Below are 21157 nucleotides of genomic sequence, written 5' to 3' on the forward strand. Positions count from 1 at the left end.
ATGCTCTGTCAGAAGGGACCTTGAACCTCAGCTGGTTCATACCACTGCCTCCAGACTGACTATACCTAAACAGATGACCACAAAATCCATTTTTAGACATCAGCTGGGAAGAGGATCTCTAGGTAATCTTTTCTGGATATAACAATCTATAGCTTGACTGTCCAATACAGCAGCTACTAGCCACATGCGGCAATTTCAGCTAATTAAAATTAAATAAAATTTAAAATTCAGCTCAGGCCGGACATGGTGGCTCATGCCTGTAATCCCAGCACTTTGGGAGGCTGAGGCGGGCGGATAACGAGGTCAAGAGATCAAGACCGGCCGGGCGCGGTGGCTCACGCCTGTAATCCCAGCACTTTGGGAGGCCGAGGCGGGCGGATCACAAGGTCAGGAGATCGAGACCATCCTGGCTAACACTGTGAAACCCCGTCTCTACTAAAAATGCAAAAAATTAGCCGGGCGAGGCGGCGGGCGCCTGTAGTCCCAGCTACTCAGGAGGCTGAGGCAGGAGAATGGCGTGAACCCGGGAGGCGGAGCTTGCAGTGAGCCGAGATCGCGCCACTGCACTCCAGCCTGGGCGACTAAGCGAGACTCTGTCTCAAAAAAAAAAAAAAAAAAAGAGATCAAGACCATCCTGGCCAACATGATGAAACCCTGTCTCTACTAAAAATACAAAAATTGGCTGGGTGTGGTGTGGCGTGCCTGTAGTCCCAGCTCCTCAGGAGGCTGAGGCAGGAGAATCACTTGAACCTGGGAGACGGAGGTTGCAGTGAGCCAAGATTGTGCCACTGCACTACAGCCTGGGTGACAGGGCAAGACTCCATCTCAAAAAAAAAAAAAAAAAAATTCAGCTCAATTATACTAACCATATTTCTTTATTTTCTTTTTTCCTTTGAGACAGGGTCTTGCTGTGTCACCCAGGCTAGAGTACAGTGGCACAATCACTGCTCACTGCAGCCTCAACCTCCCAGGCCCAAGTGATCCTCCTACCTTAGCCTCCAGAGTAGCTGGGACTAGAGGTGCATGCCACCACACCCAGCTAATTTTTGTATTTTTTGTAGAGACGGGGTTTCGCCATGTTGCCCAAGCTGGTCTCAAACCCCTGAGTTCAAGTGATCCACCCACCTCAGCTTCCCAAAGTGCTGAGATTACAGGCATGAGCCACTGTACCCGGCCACTAACCACATTTCAAGTGCTCAATAGCCACATATGGCAACTGGCTACTGTTGGACGATGCAGATACAGAACATTTCTTTTTTTTTTTTTTTTTTTGAGACGGAGTCTCGCTCTGTCGCCCAGGCTGGAGTGCAGTGGCCGGATCTCAGCTCACTGCAAGCTCCGCCTCCCGGGTTCACGCCATTCTCCTGCCTCAGCCTCCGGAGTAGCTGGGACTACAGGCGCCCGCCACCTTGCCCGGCTAGTTTTTTGTATTTTTTTTTTAGTAGAGACGGGGTTTCACCGTGTTAGCCAGGATGGTCTCGATCTCCTGACCTCGTGATCCGCCCGTCTCGGCCTCCCAAAGTGCTGGGATTACAGGCTTGAGCCACCGCGCCCGGCCATTGATACAGAACATTTCTATCGTAACAGAAAATTCCATTCGACAGCACTGATCTGCAGCAGGGGACAGCGAACTGTCAAGGGCCACAGAGTAACTATTCTAGGCTCTACAGGCCATGAGGTCTCTGTTGCAATAATTCAACTCTGCCACTGTAGCGTGAAAGCAATCACAGACAATGGGTATGACTGTGTTCCAACAAAACTTTAGTTTCAAAACAGGCATTGGGCCAGATTTGGCCCATGGGCAACCCCTCATATAGTATCAGAAGTTCTTTCCCAGAACTAACAGACCCGTAAGAATTAAGAAATCTTGGCCAGCCACAGTGACTCACGCCTGTAATCCCTGCACTTTGGGAGGCTGAGGCAGGTGGATCACCTGAGTCCAGGAGTTCGAGACCGGCCTGGCCAATATGATGAAACCTTGTCTCTACTAAAAACACAAAAAAATTATCCGGGCGTGGTGGCAGGCGCCTGTAATCCCAGCTACTCAGGAGGCCTGAAGCAGGAGAATCACTTGAACCCAGGAGGCAGAGGTTGCAGTGAGCTGAGATGGCGCCACTGCACTCCAGCCTGGGCAACAAGAGCGGACTCCGTCTTGAGAAAAAAAAGAATTAAGAAATCTGGATTTGCCCCAGTTGTCCAAGCAGCAAGCATTTATATCCTGCTACAGCTCAATTTCCTGGAACTCTCTGGGACTCTGGTGGGGGCAGGGTAGAGTCCTGGACTCCTTCTTCAATCTAATTTAACCCATTCTGGGAACCAGCAACCCACAACACAAGTAAAACCAGCTAGAATAAATCAGACTTCAGTCTACAGTATTAGAGAAATGAGGTCCTCCAAAGAGCAAGGAAAGATGATGATTAAGGGCAAATCCCCAAGCCACATAGAAGCTGCTTCAAGCTGCCATGGGTTCTACTGCTTGGGGAATGTGGGTATAGGCAGGGAGGGAGCAGCTTACTCACGTGTGAAGCTGGCAGTGGTAGGAGGATTGAGGCTGTCGCAGCTGTCAGCACTATCGCTGCTGGAGATCTCATCATCCGAGTTGGAAACTGATGAGCCCACATCCACATCATCAAACTTCCTCTTGAGACCCGAGCCCGTGAATGCATCCATTGGTTTCAAAGGGGTTTCCTTGGGGAGCCCAACAAGTTGGCCCCAAAGCCCCTGCTCACCACCAGCTAGCCAGGTACATTAGGATTCTGCCCAGGGAAAAAAAGGAATCAGCATTCCTGTCCCAAGACAGACCCCTCCCCAGTCTACACACACAGCTCTCTAAAGCACGCACCTCACCTAGCACTGATGTCTGCTTTCTCAACATTATGTTCTTTCTCTACTAGCTCTGGCCAACATTCTCCTACTTTCGTTTCTCAACAGCCCCTCCATTCTCAGTCACTCTTAGAATAATGAGATGGGTAGCAGCGGCACCTTTCCCAGTGGAGGGAAGGCCTTTGCTTCCAATCCAGCTGGGGTCTAGACTTCATTAGCCCAGGAATCACAGTAGCTGCTCTTCTGATCACATAGGAAAGCTCTCCAAGAGACCAGTGAGAAGAACTTGAGATCAAAAACACAATTATCACTGCTACTTGTTTGGTTGGGGGGGAAAAAAAAAAAAAGGAAAAAAGGCAGAATTAGGCTTTGCCTAAACCAAGACTAGACCCAACTATTTATCTATTTTAGAGACAGTGTCTCACTGTGTTGCCCAGGCTGGTCTTGAACACCTAGACTCGAGCAATCCTCCTGCCTCAGCCTCCAGAGTAGCTGGGACTACAGGGCACGTGCCACTGAACCCGGCTAGACCCACTTATTTTTCCTAGTGATAATACAGCCCGGCATTTCCCAAAGTGCCTATCTTATGGTATTAATAGCTTTTACATAGAAATAGGACTGCTGTGTCAAAAGGGTTTTAAAAATTGCCTATAGTGGAACCTCTTAGAGGTTTTTAATATACTAATAAGGATGGTGACGGCTGAGAGAACACAGAATGCAGTGTTTCTACAAACCTGATTATGGAACCTACTGTTTCCAAGGTATTTTAGAGTGCAAATAATGCTTGGAATACACTTTGGGAAATACTGCTCCAGGCACTCAATTTTGAAGGACATTAGCAGTCAGGAAAACCCTTTACCCAGATCTTCACAAGTGTAAAGTGTCTCACCAGGCTTCTATAAAGGTCAAATTTGGTACCAAAGAATGGACCCAAGATTAGAATCTGCATGGCTTCAAAACCCAGAATCTTTCCCAATCTCATACTGCTCCATAAAATAGGCCTCATCTGGTCTGTCACCATCCTCTGTGCAAGGACATCGTAGCTTTACAATCTTTGCCCTCTATAAAGAAATCAGCAAGGGGAAAACAAATAGCAAGAGAAGTAACAATGTATTCTGGTTATATCAATATGGCAAGCAGTGTTGTTTTCAACACGCTTTAATACAACCAAGGAGGCTGAGATAGTCCATTTCCTAGGTACAAATCTTTTTCCTCCATCTTTGGATTTAAGTTCCAGAAGGACACGAATCTGCTCAGCAGAAATGCTGTCAGAGCGGGAGCCATGTGTGATGAGACACGAACCCTCCCTTGCCTCAGTAATGCCAGAATCTCCCCAGACTATGATCTCACTAGTTGCTAATTATGCAGCAGGAATAACAACACTGCCCAGAACGACAGGGCTGCATTACTGCAGAGCAGCTACCCAGAATATACTGTGGTGTTAAGAGATGCCTGCTACAGAGCTGTTTTTCTGGACTGTGTCTGTTGGAAGCAATTTGCCTGCTCTTGGATCAGCTCTACAAAGTCAACCAGACCTAATAAGTACCTTAGAGAAGGTATTTCCTAATCTATCCAGATTGCATCCAATTCTGCATTCAAGTCACGAGATGTACCTAAGAAACCTCAGCCATCAGAAGTCTCAGACAAGCACATTCCTGAAATAAATTTGGCCAGGGAGGAAAAAAAAGAATCAAATATTTGATTAAAATTGTAATTAAATTAAAAAACATGCCCAAAGTATCGGTTCAGTTCTTCAGGTTACTGATCTTACCATCAGAGGTCACATTCTTAGGGCATGGTAAGAAAGGAGCAAGCCGAGGGCTTTTTATGGGTTAAGATTTTAGCTGGGTTTAAAGATATCCATCAACAAGAAGACATTTATGCAGCCCACAGACACATGAAAAAATGCTCGTCATCACTGGCCATCAGAGAAATGCAAATCAAAACCACAGTGAGATACCATCTCACACCAGTTACAATGGTGATCATTAAAAAGTCAGGAAACAACAGGTGCTGGAGAGGATGTGGAGAAATAGGAACACTTTTACACTGTTGGTGGGACTGTAAACTAGTTCAACCATTGTGGAAAAGAGTGTGGCGATTCCTCAAGGATCTAGAACTAGAAAGACCATTTGACCCAGCCATCCCATGACTAGGTATACACCCAAAGGATTATAAGTCATGCTGCTATAAAGACACATGCACACGTATGTTCATTGCGGCACTATTCACAATAGCAAAGACTGGGAACCAACTCAAACGTCCATCAATGATAGACTGGATTAAGAACATGTGGCACATATACACCATGGAATACTATGCAGCCATAAAAAAGGATGAGTTCATGTCCTTTATAGGGACATGGATGAAGCTGGAAACCATCATTCTCAGCAAACTATCACAAGGACAAAAAACCAAACACCGCATGTTCTCACTCATAGGTGGGAACTGAACAATGAAAACACCTGAACACAGAGTGGGGAACATCACATACCGGGGCCTGTTGTAGGGTGGGGGAAGTGGGGAGGGATAGCATTAGGAGATATACCTGATGTAAAAGATGAGTTGATGGGTGCAGCATACCAACATGGCACGTGTATACATACGTAACAAACCTGCACGTTGTGTACATGTAGCCTAGAACATAAAGTATATATAAAAAAAAAAGATACCTATCAACAAACAAACTTCTCATTCCATTCTATTGTAGCAGGGAGGGAGAACAACTTGTGACTGAATACTTATGTTGGTGGGACTTTTTAGAGATAGAATTTACGGTGGCTCACGTCTGTAATCCCAGCACTTTGGGAGTCCGAGGCGGGCAGATCACCTGAGGTTGGGAGTTCAAGACCAGCCTGAACAACAGGGGGAAACCCTATCTCCACTAAAAAAAAAAAAAAAAAAAAATTAGCCAGGCGTGGTGGCGCATGCCTGTAATCCCAGCTACTTGGGAGGCTGAGGCAAGAGAATCGCTTGAACCTGGGAGGTGGAGATTGTGGTGAGCCAAGATCACACCATTGCACTCCAGCCTGTGCAACAAGAGTGAAACTGTCTCAAAAAAAAAAAAAAAAAAAAAGATATACAATAATGTTGCCCACTGAATTTAATTTTGCCTCCCCACTTATCAGCCATATGATAAATCTGACTGAGCTAAAAATCTGCTTTCTCAGAAAGGGTTTTAGGCCCACCTGAGTTGTAACTGAGCTCCAGTTAGTGCTGCTACTAGAAAAGTGGCCTTTGGCCAGGCACAGTGGCTCACGCCTGTAATCCCAGCACTTTGAGAGGCTGAGGGAGGCAGATCACTTGAGTCCAGGAGCTCGAGACCAGCCTGGGCAACATGGCAAAACTCCGTCTCTACAAAAAATACAAAAATTAGCTGCGTATGGTGGTGTGCGCCTTTAGTCCCTGCTACTTGGGAGGCTGCTACTTGGGAGGCTGAGAGGATCACTTGAGCCCAGGAGGTCCAGGCTTGCAGTGAGCTGTGATTGCGCCACTGCACTCTAGCCTAGGCGACATGTCAAGCGAGACCTTGTCAAAAAAAGGAGGGAGGGAGGGAAGAGAAGAAAGAAGGCAGGCAGGCAGGCAGGCTTTTTCCTCAGCCTAGAAACACTCAAGGATTTATGACTGGAAGTAAATGTCCACTCCTGTTCTTTCCTCAGATGTCCCCAGGCTTCTGGTAGCATCTCCTTTGAATATTTCTCTCTAAGCCCCATATGAACTTGGGTCTGCTCCAAAATCATCTTTATTACTAGAATTCTCCACGGTCTTAACCCGGTTGCCCTCAGGAGTATCAGTTCTCTCTAGGTTACTTTTTGTGAGCTTGGATGCAGCAAGGATTGCTGGCTACTTGTTCTATTCTCCTCCTCCTACTTCTGGAATAGTGGTTTCTGGGCAATGACAGGAGATAGGTAAGAAAGAAAAAAGATGTGACACCTAGGAGAAAAGTATTTTCCTTAAGCTGTCTGAGAATAAGTAGAACCTATGGCTATGTGTGTAAATAACATGTATACTGACTTATGGTCAAACTCTTCCATTAACGTGGATGGCACTCAGGGAAATCCTCAAGGAGACTCCATTGCGCTCTTCACCCTACCCAGGCTGTTAGCAGCATTTTCTCTGACATTAGCTCCATTATTTTTTTAAAAAGAAAAAAGATCTATTATGTCCCAACAACCAATATAAGATTAAATTTCAACCCAGTTCCCCTTGTCCAAGACTCTGATATGAACTTGACTTTTAGATAAAGATGTTCACTGGGCACCAAGAACAAACCTCCTGTTCACTTCCATTAGTGCCCTGAAGAAATCCTTCTTTGGGAGGCTGAGGCAGGAGGATTGCTTAAGGCCAGGAGTGCAAAACCAACTTGGCCAACACAGCGAGACCCTGTCTCTGTATTTTTGAAAAATTGGCCCGGCATGGTGGCACATGCCTGTAATCCCAGCACTTCGGGAGGCCAAGGCGGGCAGATCACTTGAAGCCAGGAGTTCAAGACCAGTTTGGCCAACATGGCAAAACCCCACCTCTATTAAAAATACAAAAACTAGTTGGGCATGGTGGTATGTGCCTGTCGTCCCAGCTACTTGGGAGGCTAAGGCGGGAGGATTGCTTGAACCCAGGAGGCAGAGGTTGCAGTGAGCCGAGATTGTGCCACTGCACCCCAGCCTGGGTGACAGAGCCAGACCCTGTCTCAAAAAAATAAATAAAATATTTTTTTGAAAAAAGAAATCTTTCTTTGCAATAGTAACAGAATAGTTTCCATACTTTCCAATTCATCAAATTAATCTTTCAAGCTACAACCAGAAAAATCAGTCATTCCTACCTCTCTCAATTATTCATTGGTAGAGGATCAATGCCCGTGTTCAAGAGATACATTTGTTAAGTTTTAGCACCTGGGAATGCAGGTAAAAACTGACAGTTAACTGTCAAAATGACCAACTCAACAAATGCTTTTGGAGAAAATAACGCAACCCTCTTTAAAGCTTTTAAATGCCAGTGAAATGAAAGGTCAGTTGACACTTTCTGGCTACATGTCTAATGGTCTTTTCTCAAGGGTTTCTAGCTGAAGATTTCCCAATGGTATACGAAATAGTTAAGATCCAGAGCATAGAAGACATCAGGCTAGCACCTAATAAAGAGGTCTACCAGCATATATGTATTTTAGTACTAGATCTAAGTTTTTTTCAGGACTATAAGGATTCCTATAACCACCAAAACAAACAAATAAAATTAAAAAAAAAAAAAAAAAAAAAAAAGCATATGTGAGACCAGCAAGAAGGACTGCCCAGGCAAAATTTTCTGGAATAATCTATTTGCAAAGTTTAGGTAATATGTGTCTTCTTAAATGAGTCCAAAGTAATAAGCTGCATCTCACAGGAGAAAGCGTCTTCACTTGACTGGAACCCAACCTTCTGCGAAAGGTCAAGGAATCACAATCTCCAGTAAGATGGTCAGGGCTACCATCTGTAGCTGGGTTGGAAGAAGGAAGGCTTGCTGCTGTGTTATGATAAACCTGAATAAAATAACCTGCCCTGTTTCTCCTTTTACAAGATACTGTAGTTTCTCAAATACTATGGATTTCATGGATCCATGTGTCTTTGTGATCACCAGGATCATGAACTTATAAAGCGCTCAAATGAAAACCCCTGGCTTAAGCCTGGTGTTTAAAGAAAGCCGTGCACTCACCACCCCCACTCCCTGATTTGTACCCATTCGCTAATACAAGGTTAGAATTTTCCATGCCTAAACTACCATCGTGTGGAAGACAGATCTTTGTGGGAATTGGAACATGATGCTGCATTAACTCTCAAGGATATCCAGTCATTTATAACACCGGCACAACCAACATCCTGGCTTTGCGGATTTGCAAGACAGAAAGCCAGTGAAGAAAAAATCTGAACTATGGATTTACCTTGAACTGAAAACTGCAGGACAAGGGGACAGTGTTGTCTTGTGGGGATAACTTCTAGCATTTCATTTTGAAGAACAGTTTGTGTGTCACACTGTCACTCTCAACCCCTTTAAAAGGATGAATCAAGACCACAGCCCTAAAAGGGAAGGGTGGCAGTTGGCTGCGTGTTTGGGCCTATGAAAAAAGATCAAGCTAGCAACCAGGGCCACTGATGCTTTCATTTTCCCACACGACGCCAAAAACACGGGAGACATCAGGAACAGGAGCGAAGGGACATGTCAAGTCACCAGTTCCCTTTAATGAACACTCCTTCCGAACCCTTCAGCCCTCGGTCGACTTCCCTCTGATTCCTCCTAACCTTCCCGCTCATTCCAATCCTCTGCAGCCCCTACCCAGCCTTCCTCATCCCTTCCTGCCTGCTACTCACAAATTCCCAACCACTCCTCCCACATTTTCCTCTGTTCCCCCTCCCCTTCCTTCACTTTCCTCCATCCCACATCATTCTCCACTCCATTCCGAACTCAATCCTCATCCGCAATCCTGCAGGCTTCCAAGCCGCCCATCGGTCTCCCGCGAGCTGCCCCCGCAGTCCGGGCCCGCGTCCTCCGTGCCCCTCGCTCCCACGCCTCTTCCCGACTCGGTTCCTTCCCAACGGCACCCGACCTCCCCGCCCCCCGACCGCTCCCGTCCGAGCCTCTCGTTTCTGACCCCTCCATCCGCACGGCTCTGGGCTTGACCACTCCTCCACGGCCGCCCGAGGGCCGATCCCGAGAAAGGACGAGGCGGCACCCTCCGCCCCGCACCCCTAGGCCCATTACCGGCCCCGCCGCAGCTGCCTCCTCCCGTGATGGTCTCTGCCGCCCCCGCTGCCGCCGCCGCCCTAGCCCGGGTGGGAAGGAGGGAGGAGCGAGCGAGTCCCGGGCCCCGCGGCGACGGCCGGGGAGCTTCCAGGGCGGCAGGGCGGGGAGGGAGGGCGGTGGGCAGCCCAGCCGGCAGGCAGAGAGGGCCGGGCGGCTCCGGCAACTCGGGCGCCCCCGGCAGCAGACGCCCAGAACCGCCCCGGCTCCGGCTAACAATAGGCTCCGGCCGCAGAGCACTGGCTCTTATAGGCGCCGGCACGTCCTGACCGAGACCCGGGGCTGGCTGGGAAATGGAGTCTACGTGCCGGCTCCACACCCAGCAGCATGCCGGGAGTTGTAGGCGGTGACTGCTGCAAAGCCGAAGCCGGCGGGCAAACTGGCTCCGGAGGCGGCAGCTCTGCTGCAACCTTTTAATCGGGGAAGAGAGGAGACTCTCAGTTACAGATCTTAAAAAACGAATTCTCCTCCAAAGCTCCCTTTTCCTTTCGCCAGTACCACACGCCATTAGGAACATGATCCCGCCTTCTCCTCGCTCATGGGGTCTTAGTCTTCAGCAATATGACTTATTGCAGCCTGCCCAAGTTATAAAGAATCAAGCAATATCTTGAGTTATCTACTTACATGAGAAACTGCTTTGAGTGTTTTCTTAAAAAAAAAAAAAAAAAAAAAAAAAATTTGCTGCAGGGCGCGGTGCCTCACGCCTGTAATCCCAGCACTTTGGGAGGCAGAGGCAGGCGGATCACGAGGTCAGAAGATCAAAACCATCCTGGCCAACACGGTGAAACCCCGTCTCTACTAAAAAATACAAAAATTAGCCGGACGTGGTGGCGGGCGCCTGTAGTCCCAGCTACTCGGGAGGCTGAGGCAGGAGACTGGCGTGAATCCGACATCGCGCCACTGCACTCCAAACTGGGCCAAAGAGCAAAGACTCCCTCTCAAAAACAAACAAACAAAAAATTGCCATGATCTCAAGTTTGCAAACTAACTTATTTATTTAAATAGACAAGGGGTTTTCGCCATGTTGCCCAGGCTGGTCTTGCACTCCTGGGCCCAAGCGATCCTCCCGCCTCGGCTTCCCTAAGTGCTGGGATGATACGCATGAGCCACCCTGCCCTTCCGCAACCTATTTTTAAGAAAGGGCACCGGACGCGGTGGCCCATGCCTGTAATCCCAGCACTTTGGGAGGCCAAGGCAGGCGGGTCATGAGGTCAGGAGTTCGAGACCAGCCTGACCAACATGGTGCAACCCCGTCTCTACTAAAAATACAAAAATTAGCCGAGGGTGGTGGCAAGTGCCTTTAATCCCAGCTACTCGAGAGGCCGAGCCAGGAGAATAGCTTGAACCCGGGAGGCGGAGGTTGCATTGAGCCGAGACTGCGCCATTGCCCTCCAGCCTGGGCAACAAGAGCGAAACTCCGTCTCAAAAAAAGAAAAGAAAAGAAAAAAGAAAGGGGAAAACCAAGATTAAAAAGTCAAAAGTTGTATGTGATTTGCCAAGGACACATTGTCTTGGTTTCTTCTCTGTTGTCTTTGGCTTGAACTATAAGGCTCGGCAAGCTCTAGCTGCATTCTCTTGTCCCCCGCCCCCCACCACGCCCCCTCATTTTGTTCTGTCATCTTGTTTGCTTCTACTTTCCCCCTTCCATACTCTGCTTGAATACACTGGCCTCATTGCAGTTCCTTCAACAGGGCAATCATTCTCTTACCTCAAGGCCTTTTGTCTGGCTTCCACCAGCTAGCCACATACTTCCTCCCTCACGTAATAACTGCTCAAATGTCCCCATATCTGAGATCTTCCCTAACCATATTTCTTTTTGCCTGCATTAAGAGACAGGATCTCCCTCTGTCACCCAGGCTGGAGTGCAGTGGCGCGATCACGGCTCACAGCAGCCTCAAACTCCTGGGCACAAATGCCTAACCATATTTCTAAAATGGTGCTTCTCCTTAGTTTCTATCCCTGTGCCTTATATTTCTTGTTAGCATCCACCTGACGTATTTGTTTTTGTCTTGTCTCACCTGACTAAGGAATTGTTTTTGTTTACTGTATCCTCAGCACACAGTACAAATCCTATAGTTGACATTTAAGAGCATGATAGATATTTATTGGATAGATGGATGGACAGCAAGATTTAAACTCAGGTTAGGCTGATTCCAAAACCTGGTGCATTTTTCACTGCAACCAAGAAACTATGAAGCCAGATCCACTAGCTACCAAGCCATCTCAGCTTTAGAATTGAGAGGTTGGATGGCTTGGGAAAAAATGCTAAGAATTTCGGTTCTCTCCCCTAGGTGACATCAGAGACTCCAAGAAGCTAGGACACTACACTGCAAAATAAAAAAGCAGCAGATCAGAAAAAAGCAATCTTTTGGTAACATGCACTTATCATCTCCCTCTTTGCTGAAATTTAGATGCAATATAACAGTGATCAAGACCATGGATCCTGGAGCCAGACCGCCTGAATATAAACCCCACTTCCTCTACTTACTAGTGGCATGACCCCAGGCAAGGGACGTAAGTTTTCTGCCTTAGCTTCCTCATTTGCAAGACGGGGATGACGATGTCTATGTCATTGGGTTTTGTGAAGATTAAACAGCTGATATATTGGAAAATGTTTACAACAGTCAGTGCTGTGTAAATGTTAGCTATTTTTAATCATAAGCTTTCTATTCAGTTGTGTAGAAGGTTTGGTTCATGATCCCATTCTTCCTGTACATACAGAAGACAAAAGGGAAGAGAAAACTATCCTAGACCACTCTATAAAATCAGTAGGCTAACAAAAAACCAGCCTAATGCCCATGTTGAGGATGCTAAAAAAAAAAAGTGTCTCATATGCTTACTCATCCAGTGTTCCAGCAGTCATGGAAATTCATCAGGGCACCATCAGCCCCAGTGACCAATGCATTAACCTCCATTGGTTAATGCCACCAAATTAAAAGACAGCCAAACCAAGGCTAGCACATCCTTTGAGAAGACAGCAGAATTCAATTTGGGAATAAGCTCTTGATCAGTTAAAAGATCATCTGGACCAGGCATGGTGGCTCACACCCGTAATCCCAGCACTTTAGGAGGCTGAGGAGGGAAGATTGCTCGAGCCCAGCAGTTTGAGACCAGCCTGGACAACATGGAGGGAGACTCTGTCTCAAGAAATTTTTAAAAATTAGCCAGGTGCAGTGGCATGCACTTGTGATCCCATTTACTTGGGAGATTGAGGTGGGAGAATCACTTGAAAACAGGAGGTCAAGACTGCAGTGACAGCTGTGTTCATGCCACTGCCCTCCAGCCTGAGTGACAGAACAAGACGCCCCCTCTCTTTTTTAATTAAAAAAATGTAATAAAATAGAGACGGGGGTTCTCCCTGTGTTGCCCAGGCTGGTATCGAACTCCTGTGCTCAAGCCATCCGCCAGCCTCAGCCTCCCCAAGTGCTGGGATTATAGGCCTGAGCCACCACACCTGGCAGAGACTCTGTCACTAAAAATAAAAATAACAGGCTGGGTATGGTGGCTCAGGCCTGTAATCCCAGCACTTGGGGAGGCCAAGGCGGGTGGATCCCTTGATGCCAGTTCAAGACCAGCCTCGCCAACATGGCGAAACCCCATCTCTACTGAAAATAGCTGGGCATGGTGGCACATGCCTGTAATCCCAGCTACTTGGAAGGTTGAGGCATGAGAATCACTTGAACCCAGGAAGGCGGAGGTTGCAGTGAGCCGAGATCGCGCCACTGAACTTCAGCCTGGACAACAGAACGAGACTCTATCTTTAAAAAAAAAAAAAAAAAAAAAAAAAAAAGGCCGGGTGCGGTGGCTCAAGCCTGTAATCCCAGCACTTTGGGAGGCGGAGACGGGCGGATCACGAGGTCAGGAGATAGAGACCATCCTGGCTAACACGGTGAAACCCCGTCTCTACTAAAAAATACAAAAAAAAAAAAAAAAAAAAAAAAACTAGCCGGGCGAGGTGGCGGGCGCCTGTAGTCCCAGCTACTCGGGAGGCTGAGGCAGGAGAATGGCGTGAATCCGGGAGGCGGAACTTGCAGTGAGCTGAGATCCGGCCACTGCACTACAGCCGGGGCGACAGAGCGTGACTCCGTCTCAAAAAAAAAAAAAAAAAAAAGTTTTATTAGCCGGGCGCCGTGGCTCACGCCTGTAATCCCAGCACTTTAGGAGGCTGAGGCGGGCGGATCACGAGGTCAGGAGATTGAGACCATCCTGGCTAACACAGTGAAACCCCGTCTCTACTAAAAAAAAAAAAAAAAAAATCATGTCCTGAGCAGTGTTTTCTTTTCTTTCTTTCTTTTTTTTTTCTAGTAGAGACAAGGGTCTCACATTGCCCAGGCTGGTCTTGGACTCCTGGGTTCAAACAATCCTCCTGCCTTGGCCTCCCAAAGTGCTAGGATTACAGGCATGAGCCACCACGCCTGGCCCTGGGAAGTGTTTTATACTTTGGTCTTCAGCTATGTCTGTGTGTGAAGGTGATCTTATAGTCAGTAGTATCCTTAGATTATTGAGCTAATGAACAGGTGTATTCAGTATAAACTGTTTCACACTCATAATCCCTTTAAAACTCTCAAATAACCCTATGAATTAAGTATTACCTCCTTTTTAATACTTAATTCATAGGGTTAAGATGATAAAATTGAGGCTTGAAAGATGACTCTGTCCAAAGTCATATCCAGGAAGAGAAGGATCTGGGATTTGAATGCAGGTCTATCTGACACCAAAATATATACTGTATCAACTACCTCTTACCACCAAAAGATAAACCAGAACACACTCCCCAGAGAGGTGAAGAAAATTGGACAGAGTATATAATATGTTGACATTCTTAGAGAAAAAGAGTTAAAATAAAAATCTAAGGCATTGCATTTGTTTTTCTGAAAAGGAATCTGTAGACTTAGCCCTAAAGTTGTATTTTACTTCACTAATTTACATTTAATTATATTCCAGATCTAGAGAGACAAGCACCTCTTTGTGACTAATTCCACACTAACAAAAAGAGAACAGTATGTGTAAATCTGAGAAAAAGAGTGCCACAGCAAACTGAAAGCACAAACACCAAAGAAGTCATATGCGCCATTGCACTCCAGCCTGGACGACAAAAGTGAAACTCTGTCCTCCCCGCACACAAAAAAGGAAAAGAAAACAAGAATCTGCATTAATTAAAATGTGCACCTCATCTTAAACAAATCTAACATATGAAAACAGAGATTCGCATAATAGGTAAACCAGTTAAAACTCATGTCCCAAAATAGCATATCAGTAAAAAATAGTACAATAAGACAACAATACAATAATATTATTTATTTTTATTTTTATTTTTATTTTTTTGAGATGGAGTCTCACCCTGTTGCCCAGGCTGGAGTGCAGTGGCACAATCTCGGCTCACTGCAAGCTCCGCCTCCTGGGTTCAAGCAATTCTCCTGTCTCAGCCTCCCCAGTAGCTGGGACTACAGGAGCCCACCACCACGCCCGGCTATTTTTTCTGTATTTGTATTAGAGATGGGGTATCACCGTGTTAGCCAGAATGGTCTTGATCTCCTGACCTCGTGATCCGCCCGCCTTGGCCTCCCAAAGTGTTGGGATTACAGGCGTGAGCCACAGCGCTCGGCCTATAATATTATTTTAAACAGCAAGTTCCCTTATAATTGATATTAATCCAATTGAAAACTTTAATTCATATACAACTTTTCAGTGTCTCAATTTGAAAATGCAAATGCTAAACCTACTTGAAATTTTCGGCCAGGCGCGGTGGCTCACGCCTGGAATCCCAGCACTTTGGAAAGCCGAGGTGGGTGGATCACAAGGTCAGGAGTTCAAGACCAGCCTGGCCAATATGGTGAAACCCTGTCTCTACTAAAAATACAAAAATTAGCCAACCATGATGGTGGGCACCTGTAATCTCAGCTACTTGGGAGTCTGAGGCAGGAGAATCACTTGAACCCGGGAGGCGGAGGTTGCAGTAAGCTGAGATCGCGCCATTGCACTCCAGCCTGAGTGACAGAGCAAGACCCTGTCTCGGAAAAAAAAAAAAAAAAAGAAATTTTCAAGCAAGATAGATTTTAGCTTAGGCCTATGTTCACAAGGAACATTACAGGGGAAATGCTATAGAGAATGTGTGAAGAAATATGTGAAAATAAGGAAGAAGTGGAAATAGATGAAAGTTCAAGGTTGAAGATAAAATACAAGGTCACTGAAACAAGCAGGAAGGAGAAATAAAGTATGCAGAAAAAACAGTGCTGGTGACATTACTCCCATGTCACAAAGGGTATCTTTCCCAACTCCATTTTGCAGTGGTAGGATATTCTTCCTCATCTAAGTTTTGGAGTTGGTATAATGAAACAAAAATTAATCACAAACTAAAAGTAAGCATTCTAGCAGGGAAAGCCTTAACTCACAACTAAAGAAAACAGAGCATTTACAGGAGAAGCAGAATGATGTAGGATTATTCCTAATGAAATAGTATATAGGCTGGGTGTGGTGGCTCATGCCTATAATCCCAGTACTTTGGAAGGCCAAGGTGGGAGGCTCGCTTGAAGCCAGGAGTTCAGATCAGCAAGGGCCACATGGTAAGATCCTGTCTCTACGAAAAATAAATATTAGGGCTGGGCACAGTGGCACATTCCTGTAATCCCAGCACTTTGGATGGGCTGAGGTGGGAGAATTGCTTGAGCCCAGGAGGTCAAGGCTGCAGCAAGCTGTGATGGTGCCACTGCCCTCCAGCCTAGGCAACAAAGTGAGATCCTGCCTCAAACAAAACAAAAGAAATTAGCTGGGTGTTGTGGCATGTGCCTGTAGTCCTACCTACTCCAGAGACTGAGGCGAGAGGATCACTTGAGCCCAGGAGTTCAAGGCTGCAGTGTGCTATGATCACACCACAGCCTGGGCAACAGAGCAGGACACTGACTCTTAAAAATAAAAACAAAAAAAGAAGCTAAGAAAGAAAGAAAGGCTGGGCACAGTGGCTCATGCCTGTAATCCCAACGCTTTGGGAGGTCAAGACTGGTGGATCACTTGAGGTCAGAAGTTTGAGACCAGCTTGGCCAACCTAGTGAAACCCCGTCTCTACTAAAAATATAAAAATTAGCTGGGCATGGTGGCACATACCTGTAATCCCAGCTACTCAGGAGGCTGAGGCAGGAGGATCGCTTGAACCCAGGAGGCAGAGGTTGCAGTGAGCCGAGGTAGCGCCACTGCACTCCAGCCTGGATGACAGAGACTCTGTCTCAAAAAAAAAAAAAAAAGGAAAAAAAGAAAAAAAAGAGAAATACATATAAATGAGGCAGCTAGGTGGGACAATCGTGCCATTCCCAGTGAGACTGGAGTTCTCATAAGACCCATGGGGGTCATAACAGATCAAATTCCTGTAGAGGAACCATCCCTGACCAAAGCAGCAGACCAATGACTCAGGAAAACGATAAAATGGTTCAATTTCAGTTCTCCAGTCCCCAAAAATCTGGAATTGTTAGGTTTGGCCGGAGAAAAAAGCTATAAGAGGGAGAAGCTCAATCCTGACTTCAAACATTTGGACTCTAAATTGCTTTCAAGACTGAATACCGAAGTTCTGTTCAGCCCTTCATGGTGATTTGCAAGACAGTTCAAATCTCTGCAGTAATCCTATACAAAACACTTTCTCAGAATATCTGGGGATACACAGGATTTTGAGAACACTCCTCCATTATGCATACATTAGAAATGGTTGGTGCCATTATCCCACACCTTCTTTACTTGCCAAGCTTCCCGCGGAACCTCCAACTCAGAGATCATACGCTGCCCTCACAACATACCCAGTACCTGGACTTCCAGGAATCAGAACTTCTGCCCCTTCATGTGGACCTTACTTTTTTGTCACGTCTTGGGTTGTCTTAAAAAAAAATTTTTTTTAAAATAGAGTTCGTTTTTCTCTCTCTCTCTCCTCTCTTCTCTCTCTCTGTCTCTGTCTCTCTCGTACAGGCTGGAGTGCTGTGGCGCAACCTTGGCTCACTGCAACCTCTGCCTCCCGGGTTCAAGCAATTCTTGTGATCCAGCCTCCAGAGTAGCTGGGATCACAGGCATGCGCCACCACACCTGGCTAATTATTTTTTTGTATTTTTAGCAGAGACAGGGTTTCACCATGTTGGCCAGGTTGATTTTGAACTCCTGACTTCAGGTGATCTGCCTGCCTCAGCCTCCCAAAGCACTAGGATTACAGGCGTGAGCCACTGCGCCCGGCCATGTTTCCTCCCTTTATATGGCTTTTTAAATAAATCACTTACGTTGCCAAACGTTCTCATTGGGCCATAACATTGTACAGTCAATCTTATAAGTTAACGGCCACATTTCAGGTAGTGACTACTCACTCCTTAGAGTCCTGCAATGACTCCCCTCCCCTTTTATTAATATTTCCCAATAACTCCCTTTTAATTATCAATTAGGCTGGGCGCAGTGGCTCATGCCTGTAATCCCAACACTTCGGGAGGTCAAGGCTGGTGGATCACTTGAGGTCAGAAGTTTGAGACCAGCTTGGCCAACCCGGTGAAACCCCGTCTCTACTAAAAATATAAAAATTAGCTGGGCTATACAGCAGCTTTTTCTACATGAAACCTATTATACTTCAAGGGAGTACAGGCAATGGTAAGTCAAATAGGATGCTATGCCTCTTCTCTAAAGGGCCTAGGCCAGTATGGTGGGTGGCTCACACTTATAATCCCAGCATTTTGGGAGGCTGAGGCAGGAGGATGCTTGAGCCTAGGAGGTCAAGACCAGTATGGGCAATATAGGGAGACCCTGTCTCTACAAAAACATACAAAATTAGCTAAGTGTGGTGGCACACACCTGTAGCCCCAGCTACTTGGGAGGCTAAGGTGGGAGGATCGCTTGAGCCTGGGAGGCAGAGGCTGCAATGACCTGAGATGGTGCCACTGTGCTCCAGCCTGGGTGACACACACACACACAAAAAAAGATGCATCTTCAAATATATGTGACCTAAATGGCATCCATACAGAATAAGCGGTTTTTAAAAAGAATGATGTAGAACTAAAAATTCTAATATAGCAAGATATTCAAGATATGCTAAATACAGAAATCAAATTGCAGGTCATTAGCATAACATGAGCCCATCTGAGTGTCTGTGTGTGTGTGTGTGCACGCGCGCGCACGTGCGCATGTGACGGGGGAAATTCTTTGCAATGATTACCTCTACAGAGTGGGACTAAGAGGTAAGGGGGTAAAGTTATACGATACTATTCTTTATAGTTTGAATTTATCATTTTGTGTATTACTTTCATAATGAAAAAGCTAGTATAAAATTTTCACTTAATTGAAAGGATTATTAGTGAACATATGCAATGTTTTAAAGCAAACTGAATAATTACAATGTTCTATCACTATGCCAGTTCTTACCAATTATACATCACTGGCACAATAAAAATTTTTTGTAGCTAAAGAAAGCCTAAGAGATTTTTCTGGTAAATTTAAGGATCTATAATTACAAAGTTGTATAAGTTCATTTCCATAAATTTGAAGACTACTCTAAAAAACCCTGACTTCAGGTAAAAATAGTTAAGTGTAATTTATAGTCAATATATTAATGAAGGCCAGGCATGGTGGCTCATGCCTGTAATCTCAACACTTTGGGAGGCCAAGGCAGGAGGACTGCTTGAGGCCAGGAGTTCAAGACCAGCTTGGGCAACAAGGTAAGACCCTGTCTCTACAAAAAAAAAAAAAAAAAAAAACATTAGCAGGGCTTCGTGGTGTGTGCCTGTAATCCTAGCTACTTGGGAGGCTGAGGCAGGAGGATCACTTGAGCCTGGGAGTTTGAGGCTGCAGTGAGCTATAACTGTGGCACTGCACTCTAGCCTGGGTGACAGAGGGAGATACAATTCTTGTTTTGTTTTCTTTGAGATGGGGGTCTCACTTCATCACTTAGGCTATAGTGTAGTGGCATGATCACAGCTCACTGCAGCCTCCAACCCTGGGCTCAAGTAATCACTGCCATGCCTGGCTAATTTTTTTAACTTTTTGTACAAATGGCGGGGGGGGGGGGTCTCACTTTGCTGCCCAAGCTGGTCTTGAACTCCTGACCTGGCCTAAAGTGATCCTCCCATTTTGGCCTCCCAAAGTGCTGGGCTTACAGGCATGAACAACTGTGCCTTATCTATATATATAATTTTATGCATCATTTGCAGTAAGAGTCACAAATGCACAGATTTGGAAGAAACCTTAAAAGTCACCTACCCTTGGGCCAGGTGCGGTGGCTCAAGTCTGTAATCCCAGCACTTTGGGAGGCCAAGGTGGGTAGATCACAAGGTTAGGAGTTCAAGACCAGCCTGGCCAACATAGTAAAACCCTGTCTCTACCAAAAATAGAAAAATTAGCCTGGCATGATGGTCTGCACCTGTAGTCCCAGCTACTTAGGAGGCTGAGGCAGGAGAACCGCTTGAACCCGGGAGGCGGAGGTTGCAGTAAGCCGAGATCAGGCCATTTAACTCCAGCCTGGGCAACAGAGTGAGACTCTGTCTCAAAACAAAAAAGTCACCTAGTCTTGGCCAGGCACGGTGGCTCACACCTGTACTCCTAGCACTTTGGAAGATGAGACAGGAGGATCACTTGAGCCCAGGAGTTCAAGACCAGCCTGGCAGGCAACATAGTGAGACCTCATTTATATATTTTATTTTATTTAAAAAAAAATTTTGTTTTGAGACAGAGTCTTGCTCTGTCACCCAGGCTGGAGTGCAGCAGCCTGATCTCAGCTCATTGCAACCCCACCTCCCAGGTTTAAGCAATTCTCATGTCTTAGACTCCCAAGTAGCTGGGATTACAGATGTGTGCCACCATGCCTGGCTAATTTTGTATTTTTAGTAGAGATGGGGTTTCACCATGTTGGCCAGGCTGGTCTCGATCTTCTGGCCTCAAGTGATCTGCCTGCCTCAGCCTCCCAAAGTGTTGGGATTACAGACATGAGCCACCGTGCCCAGCTTCATTTCTATATTAAAAAAAAAAAAAAAAAAAAAAAGCCGGGCGCGGTGGCTCACGCCTGTAATCCCAGCACTTTGGGAGGCCGAGGCGGGCGGATCACAAGGTCAGGAGATCGAGACCACGGTGAAACCCCGTCTCTACTAAAAATACAAAAAATTAGCCGGGCGCGGTTGTCGGCGCCTGTAGTCCCAGCTACTCGGGAGGCTGAGGCAGGAGAATGGCGTGAACCCGGGAGGCGGAGCTTGCAGTGAGCCGAGATCGCGCCACTGCACTCCAGCCTGGGCGACAGAGCGAGACTCCGTCTCAAAAAAAAAAAAAAAAAAAAAAAAAGGCATCTAGTCCAACTTTCCTATCCAAACACCTAGACATACAAAAAATACATAAATAAATAAATAAAAACCAATAGCAGCCTGCTGAGGAAAGAACTGAAGTTGAGTACCAGTACTAGGAATATATATGACAACCAGAAATGTCTCCTCCTCAAAATGGAGACATCTGGTAATCATTCACTAAAAAGCATTTTGGCGTAATAAAACAAGTTGCTCAGGTAAGTTTTAAACAAGTCATTGACTTAATTTTCTGGTTTCAAAGTTTTCAATTTGTTTCAAACCAAGAGAAA

The 21157-nt window shown here is 46.1% G+C and overlaps 1 protein-coding gene across 13 annotated transcripts in view; it reads right to left on the minus strand.

The window, feature by feature from the left end:
- Window positions 1–9808, minus strand: part of CSRNP2 (cysteine and serine rich nuclear protein 2) — a 23965-nt gene extending 14157 nt beyond the window's left edge. Inside the window, exons 1-3 of one of the 13 annotated variants that reach the window (XM_045365257.3) lie at window positions 9550–9808; window positions 2983–3108; window positions 2520–2756 (exon numbers count right to left, since the gene is read on the minus strand). In XM_045365257.3, coding sequence (XP_045221192.1) covers window positions 2520–2670 — 151 coding nt within the window. In that variant the 5' untranslated portion in view covers window positions 2671–2756; window positions 2983–3108; window positions 9550–9808. Of the gene's footprint in view, window positions 1–2519; window positions 2757–2842; window positions 3137–3712; window positions 3885–8731; window positions 8868–9439 lie in introns of all 13 variants that reach the window. The other 12 variants (XM_074006870.1, XM_074006868.1, XM_045365256.3 and 9 more) reach the window with 12 other exon arrangements.
- Between the last annotated feature and the right edge of the window lie 11349 nt (window positions 9809–21157).

Source organism: Macaca fascicularis, chromosome 11 (genome assembly GCF_037993035.2).
Source record: "Macaca fascicularis isolate 582-1 chromosome 11, T2T-MFA8v1.1".
Lineage (NCBI taxonomy): Eukaryota > Metazoa > Chordata > Mammalia > Primates > Cercopithecidae > Macaca > Macaca fascicularis.